The sequence below is a fragment of the Bubalus bubalis genome, chromosome 6 (assembly GCF_019923935.1).
Source record: "Bubalus bubalis isolate 160015118507 breed Murrah chromosome 6, NDDB_SH_1, whole genome shotgun sequence".
Classification (NCBI taxonomy): Eukaryota; Metazoa; Chordata; class Mammalia; order Artiodactyla; family Bovidae; genus Bubalus; species Bubalus bubalis.
Genome location: NC_059162.1, coordinates 33932371 through 33940059, shown reverse-complemented (window position 1 = coordinate 33940059; position 7689 = coordinate 33932371). Strand labels below are relative to the sequence as shown.

Here is a 7689-nt window from a genome sequence, read left to right as displayed (position 1 = left end):
AGAGCTTCCCAGAGCCCAAGGGAACTCGGTAACCCAGGAACCAGTCTGAATGATTGTGGGAGAGCAGGGGAGGTGGAAGATTCGTGCTGTCGTTAGGATTCAGGCTTGTTTCCTGAGCGTGCTACCAACTCCCCCGATTTAGCTGAGATCGAACTGGCGACGGGAACCAGGCTGCCCTCAGCGTCCTGGTGTCCAGAGCTCGGCTCCCGAGTTTTGAGGCTGGAGGGGGAAATGGACTATTTCGACTGCCCTGGGCGCAGATGCCTCGTTGAAGAGTCCCGGGTGCCCCGAGTGCCAGGAAGCTTCGGAGATTGGGCAATAGTTGGGGGCGGGGCGGAGAGAGGCGATGGGGCGTGGCCTCACTCAGGCCACACCCAGACTTGACCCACAGATAAACTTCCAAATCAACGGTGCAGAGCTGGAAATCCGATCCACAGACGCTGACTATGACGATAACCCTGGGTTACTGGGACATCCGCGGGGTGAGCGGGGGTCCGCTAGGACGGGTGGGATGGAGGCGGGCTGGGATATGCCGCGCAGCTGGGGACCGGTAAGCCAGAAATGTTTTCTGCTCGCTTCAGCCTAGCCCCTTCGCACCGCCGCCTGCTTCCCAGGTGTGTGTGTGTGTGTGTGTATGTGTGCGCGCGCGCGCGCGCTCAGAAGTAGATGGATAGGGGGAGAGGGTTGGGAGTATGGGAGTGACTGGAACCGTGAAAGTTTTGCAGTCAAGACCTGACATCTGCCCTGTGTCCTGGCATCTCTCTCAGCTAGCCCATGCCATCCGCCTGCTCCTGGAGTACACAGACTCAAACTATGAGGAAAAGAAGTACACGATGGGGGACGGTAATGGCATCCTTGCCATGTCCTGACTTCTGCTCAACTCATGCTGGTTTGGTGCCAAGCATCCCATGTCCTGACCCCTATCACGATATCATGTTCACGTCTATCGCCTTCCACCAGCTGGAGCAGGGCCCTGCCCCTTCCCGAGCCCTTTGGGGTGCGGCTGGCCTTCAAGGAAGGCTGTGAGAGCCCGCAGCTGGGTCCTGTATCAGCCATTGGCACAGGCTCCCCTTAGTGCTTACCTAAACCCTTTGTAAGGATTACTCATGTAGTTTCAGGAAATTTCTGTTTGTTTTTCCCCTCAAAGCTCCATGTGAGGTTAGTGGTTCAGATTCCAGATCCACCAGTTCAGGGAGGTCTTGCCCCTGACTCCTTTGTAGGTCCCCTGCAAAGGAGGGTTGGATTTGTGGGAGGTTGTTTCACTGCGTCTTCTTTTTCTCAGCTCCCAACTATGACAGAAGCCAGTGGCTGAATGAAAAATTCAAGCTGGGCCTGGACTTCCCCAATGTAGGTGCAGGGGCTGGGGTGCTGGGAGGGGGAGTGGACAGTGTCTCCATCCATCTCCTTTCCTGGCTTAGAGGTTTCAGGAACAGGTGCCTTCTGCTCTGTTTCTTAACTTCCTGGTTCTCTCCCCTGCCCTTCAATGATACTCTGTGTCCAGCTCATCCCTCCATTTTATAGCATATTATTTAGTGCCTACCATGGGACAGGCTCTGTGGGTGCCAGGTTTCATCTCTGCCCTTGCTCAAGGGAGCAGATGCAGGGGGAGCCTGGTGGCCCACCTCACCTGGCCTTATTGTTCTTCCAGTTGCCATACTTAATTGATGGACCTCACAAGCTCACCCAGAGCAAGGCCATCCTTCGCTACATTGCTCGCAAGCACAACATGTGTGAGTGGGGCTGGGGTTGGGGGCAGGGATAGAGGTGGCCATGCCCTGGGCCGGGCTGGGAGGGGATACTGAGGGTGAGTCTCTGTTGTGTGGGTACAGGTGGGGACACAGAGGAGGAGAAGATTCGCGTGGATGTATTGGAGAACCAGGCTATGGACACTTTTAATGACTTGGTTATGCTCTGCTACAACCCTGAATTTGTGAGTCTCCTCCCGCTGATCTGGGATGGATGTGCTTTAAAAGGAGACTAGATTAGTTTATCCCTTCTACACAGATCATTTTGTAATTTGATCTCCTTGGAGCTACTGAGCTGGTCTATATGGAGTCCCCTGAGTGATTCTCATAACATAATTCAGGATATAGAACCTCTGACTCAGTTCTCCCCAATCTAAGGATAGAATCCAGACTCCCCAAGGTGGAAATTCAGTTCCTAGACAGCATATTTACCTTGTTAGCGCAATGCCTCTTCTTCAGCATCTCAGGCATAAACCCATTTTGCCCGGTGGGCAGGGCTGGGTCTACATCTACATGGTCAGGATCTGTTAAAGTCCTGACTGTGAGTCCACTCCTGCTGAGTTGGACAGGGTCTTATCTACACTGGTCCTTTTGCCATTTAAACTCCTTGGAACTACTGATTCACCAAGCTAGTCCCTACAGAGTTCCGAGAGTGACCCTCAGAGCTCCCAGTGCATGAAATGCAACCTTGGACTCAGTTCCCATCAATCTTAGGGTAGAGTCCAGCCTCCCAGGGTAGAAATTCAGATCCTAGATAGGTGTTTATGAGTTCAACCAGTGCCTCCTCCTTGGCATCTCAGGGATCAGGACATGTGTCCAGTGGGCAGCCCAGAGTCAGACTTTATTCCCTTCCTTCCTTCCTTTCAGCTCCCAATTCTTTCCAATTGTCCAGAAACTGTCCAGGCATCCACACCATTCTGTCTCCCACACTGGAACAAAGGACTTCTTTCCTAGTTATTTTAGTGTTGATCAGCCTGAGGTCTGAGGCCTGAGCTCTGCCAAATCTCACAGCACTGCTGGTCTGACCCCGGGCAGGTGTCTGGACCACTGGTGACAGGGTCAGGGACGGTGTGGTTTTGCCCTTTGCCTTCCCATCACCTCTCACAGATGGGAGGTGGTACCCATAGGAGTCTGAAGAACACAGGTGGGTTGAAATGGCAGGTGGGTGCCAACCCAGGTTCAGTCGGGGGACATGGCTGCTCACCTGGCAGCTGGGATCAGACACATACCCAGGAGGTCTGCTCTGCCAGGGAGTCTGTGTCTGAGGGCAGTGACAGCTGTTTTGTGTCTCAGGAGAAACTAAAGCCTCAATACTTGAAGGAGATCCCTGGAAAGATGAAGCTCTACTCAGAGTTTCTGGGGAGGAGGCCTTGGTTTGCAGGGGACAAGGTAAGTGGGATGGCTTTAGGGGAGGGAGAGCTGTCACTTTCCTGAGGTTCAGAGTTTGGTGCGCATTCATGCTTTGTCTTTCTGCAGCTCACCTTTGTGGATTTCCTGGTTTATGACGTTCTTGACGTTCACCGCATATTTGAGCCCAAGTGCCTGGATGCATTCCCAAACCTGAAAGACTTCATCTCTCGTTTTGAGGTACTCTGCTGATCGTCCTACTATTAATACATCTCTTTTCTCTACACTCTTCTCCCTGCAGCTTTCCTAATTGGAACTAAAACCAAGTATAAGCTAAGCTAAGCTAAGCTAAGTCACTTCAGTCGTGTCCAACTCTGTGCGACCCCATAGACAGCAGCCCACCAGGCTCCCCCGTCCCTGGGATTCTCCAGGCAAAAACACTGGAGTGGGTTGCCATTTCCTTCTCCAGTGCATGGAAGTGAAAAGTGAAAGTGAAGTCTCTCAGTCGTGTCTGACCCTCAGCGACCCATGGACTGCAGCCCACCAGGCTCCTCCATCCATGGGATTTTCCAGGCAAGAGTACTGGATTGGGGTGCCATTGCCTTCTCTGAAAACCAAGTATAACTAGCATTTATTGAGAACTTGGTTTATGCCAGGTTTTCTGCTCAGGACTTTACATACATTGTGTCAGATTTGATCTTTGCCTTATTTCTACAAGGTAAAGAAGTATCACCTCCATCTTAAAGACAAGGAATAAGCCAAGCGGATGTGTAATTTCTGATGGTCACAGAACCAGTACAGGCTGTGCTGGGCTCCCAGTCAGAGTGTCTGCGTTCTATGGGCAGCAGTCAATGGCTCTCCGTTTCCTGTGTGGAAGCTAAAAGCTCAGGTCCTTTTGTTGTCTGGGCTCAGAGCTCTGGAAAGTGTGGAGGAAGGAGAAATCTCAGGAGTTTGGATGTGGCTGGCATTATTTGAGTTGAGGCACAGTAAGAGTGATCTTAGGTGTCAAAGACATAATGTTTTTTCCTGATCACCCAAGGGCCCTGCGGCTTATTGGCTCCCTCTCTGGGGTTGTACCGAGATTTCCAAGAATGTAATTCGTTCTGGGATTTTCTTCCGTAGGTAGGTGCCTTCTTGGGAAGATCTTATCTTGTCTCTATAATAGGCAGTTTCCTTCCCTCTCTTTTCTTCTTCCAGTTACTCATAATTCTGTCTCAGAGACAGGATGGTCCATTCATTTTAAGTCACATTCACCAATCTGACCCTGTCTTCTGTATAAGGCACTGTGTCAGGCACAGGAGGGATACAGAAGTCACGCAATCCTGGAGTCCTAACTCTGGGGCTCAGTGCAGCTGGAGAACTTGAGGAATCCTGAAGCTGTGTGGTATGGGTGGAACGTCCTTGGTTTTGGAGGAGCACAGCCTGACCTCACCTCCCAGCTCATCGTCATCCTCAGTCAACTATTAATAATTGGAGAGCAACAAAGAGTTGAGATGAGTGCCTGGGAAGGAGGACGGGGACAGATGTGGACTGCAGTGTGTGGCCTGTGGGCCCTGGGCTGTGGGGTACAGTCAGCCCTGAGTTGACTCTTGGGAACTCTGGGCACTGTCTTGAGAAGATGGTGCACAGGTGCATCTGAGTGTCTCACTGCCTGGGTGGCTGTAGCAGGACTGGGATGAGGTAGGTCAGGGCCCAGTGAGAGTGGGCTCAGGTCCCAGGCCAGGAGTTGGATTCTGTCCTTTAAGTGGAATAATTACAGCCTGGTCTTGCTGCTTCTCACCCTCCTATCACCTTTCTTCTGGGTTTTGCTGAGTCATTGGGTGAGATCTGGTCTCTTCTGCAAGCTGCTCATGTATTTTCTGAGGCTGTTTGTTGTGCTAGGGGTCCCTCTGTGGGCAAAGCCTGGAGTCTCCCTCTTCGAAAGAACCAGGTTTGTGTGCAGGAGGAAAGACAAGCCCTCCTGTGGGGAAATGGGGGAAGGGAGTGCTTTGCCAAGAGCACAGAGTTGGAGAGAGAGCCAGCTGTGTTCCATGCTATCACTTTCTAGTGGCTTGAACGTGAGGAAGGTGCTTAACCTCTGTGATCCCGTTTCCCCCCGGATAAGGACACACTGACCACTCTTAGGTTACTTCTGTGGAGGTTCTCAGTCGTCACATATACCTCAGAATTCCTGTAGTTCTCCAGCTGCACTGAGCCCCAGAGGCCGGGCGCCAGGACTGTGTGACTTCTGCATCCCCTCTGGGCCTGATACAGTGACTCATACAGGGGAGAGGCTCAGATCAGTGAATGTACCTTAAAATGAATGTACGATCCTGTCTCTGAGACAGAATCATGAGTAACTGGAAGAAGGAAAGAGAGGGAAGGAAATTGCCTACTATAGAGACTTCAAGATACAACCCTCCCTGATGTATTGAGGGTTTGGGTCTAAGATGTCCACAATACAGTGAAGTGAGTCACATAGCTTTTTTGGTTTCTCAGGGAATGTAAAAGTTGTTTATAGTATACTGTAGCCTGTAAAATGTGCAATAGCATTATACCTAAAAAAAAAAAAATATATATATATATATATTTATTTATCTTAATTTAAATATCCTTTATTGCTGGGCATTAATTCTCTGGCAGTCCAGTGGTTAGGACTCCATGCTTTCACTGCCAGGGGCCTGGGTTTGATCCCTGCTCTGGAATCTAAGATCCCACATGCCGCACATCTCGGCCAAACAAACAAACAAACAAACCTGAAACTTTCTTGCCAAAAAATGCTGAGACCATCATCTGAGTCTTAAATGAGTTTGATTTTTTTTGCCACAGTAACATCAAAGATCCCTGATCACAGATCGACATAACAAACATAATCATAATGAAAAAGTAGAAATATTGGGAAAATCACCAAAGATGACACAGAGACAGAAAGTGAGCAAATGTGGTTGGAAAAATGGCATCAGTTGACTTGCTTAATGATGGTTGACACAAAGCTTCAGGTTGTAAAATACACAAAACGTGTGAATCACAGTAATTTGAAGTGGACTGGAATGAGGGATGGCTGTGTTTGCTCATCTCTGGGTATATACAGCAGCTAACACAGCCTGTTCTCCATGTGTGGCAGGTCTTAGTAAGATACCACATTAGTCACAGGAAACTGAAGAGGTAACTTATCAGAACTGGGGACCCTAAGAAGATGGTTTTTTGCTGATTGCTTCACTCCACAAGGAGGGGTTGGACCAGGGTTCCAACTCAAAGTCTGGAGTAGAATTGCGTGAGCCCCACTGGGGCAGCAGACCTGACCTTCTTTTTTCCACCCTCAGGGCCAGAAGAGGATCTCTGCCTACATGAAGTCCAGCCGCTTCCTCCCACAACCTGTATATTCAAAGATGGCTGCGTGGGGCAACAAGTAGTGCTCTGAACGGCAGGAGATGGAGTGAGGAGCCAGAGCTGTGTGGAGAACAGCTGGAGCTTCCTGCACCCCAGAACCAGATGTCTTGTTTTCTCCTTCTTTCTTTCCATTTGTCGCACTTAGGTCTTATTTGGCCCCAACTCTTTCCCAACCCCATTCATCCAGGATCTTTAAGCCCTATAGCACCCCACTCTTCTTCAGTGAAGTCACCCCCTGACATTATGCTTTCTGCTCTAAAGCCAACCAGATCATCCTTCCTTTCCATGTTGCTGTTTTTTTTTTTTGTTTTTTTCCCTGCTGTGAGTAGCCTGACCAGATCCCTGGCTTGGAGAGTTCAAGCCTGAGCCCCCAGCACTGCCCTGAAGACCAGGACAGGCCTAGTGTGCAGGCCTTGCTCTCCCAGTGTGAGCCCTGCCCAGCCCTGCTGATCACCAATAAAGCCTTAACCACACCTGCTATGTCATCCTTTTTCCTCCTGACCATCTGAACTGTATAACTGGCCCTGCTGCTTCCTAGGGATGGAGTGGTGATGCTGGCAGTGGCTGGGTGCATGGGGATCCTGTCTGGTGGTAAGATGTTCTGAGACTTCTTGTTCCCATTTCTGAGCAGGAGTCCTCAGAGGGCTCCTTCTATTAATAGAAGGGAGGCCTCTTCCTGAGCCTCCATCTCTCATCCATTTCTCCTCCTTATTAAGAGCTCAGGCGCCCTCTGTTGGCTGCTGCGCAGCTGTTATTCAGGACTGTCTTTCTGGGTTACTTCCTCATTTTCTTAGCTACCCACAAGGTAAATTTCTTTAGTCCTCACATATCTGAAGATGTGTTGCTAGTGTACACGAAAGTAATGTTTTTGTTGGTTATACAATTCTAGGATAAGGACCTTCAGGCCTCTGATGCAATTAGACACAGCTAGAATTAAGCCTTGTTCACGGGAAGGGTGATGCCAGTCTCTCTTGAATATCCAGTCTCTCTTGAATATCTGATGGATACATATATTTTTTAACTTAAGGCACTTGCTTTTTAGTTCTTGCCAATGTGAGGTATCCGAGTCCAGAGTCTATATAGAGATCTTGGGGCTGTTGTGTTTTTACTTCACATCCTTCTATGAGTATACTAAGTTTCCTGGTCTCCTTTTTATCAGGCACAATTTGTCACTGCTTTGCATCCTCTGGAAGTAACTTCAAATCACACTGTCCAGTGGTCTGCTTAA

The 7689-nt window shown here is 49.7% G+C and overlaps 1 protein-coding gene across 4 annotated transcripts; it reads left to right on the top strand.

The window, feature by feature from the left end:
- The first annotated feature begins 331 nt into the window (after positions 1–331).
- On the top strand, positions 332–6934 carry LOC102398085 (glutathione S-transferase Mu 1). 4 transcript variants are annotated; one of them, XM_025288133.3, is made up of 9 exons: positions 432–482; positions 582–614; positions 768–843; positions 1283–1347; positions 1649–1730; positions 1830–1930; positions 3039–3134; positions 3222–3332; positions 6395–6934. In XM_025288133.3, the coding sequence occupies exons 1-9, from the start codon at positions 447–449 to the stop codon at positions 6482–6484; spliced, it is 690 nt and encodes a 229-aa protein (XP_025143918.3). In that variant the 5' UTR covers positions 432–446; the 3' UTR covers positions 6485–6934. The 4 variants fall into 4 exon arrangements, with proteins under 4 accessions (XP_025143917.1, XP_025143919.1, XP_006065043.1 ...); XM_025288132.2 differs by lacking the exon at positions 582–614 and having other exon boundaries at positions 332–550; XM_006064981.3 differs by lacking the exon at positions 582–614 and having other exon boundaries at positions 344–482.
- Positions 6935–7689: the final 755 nt, after the last annotated feature.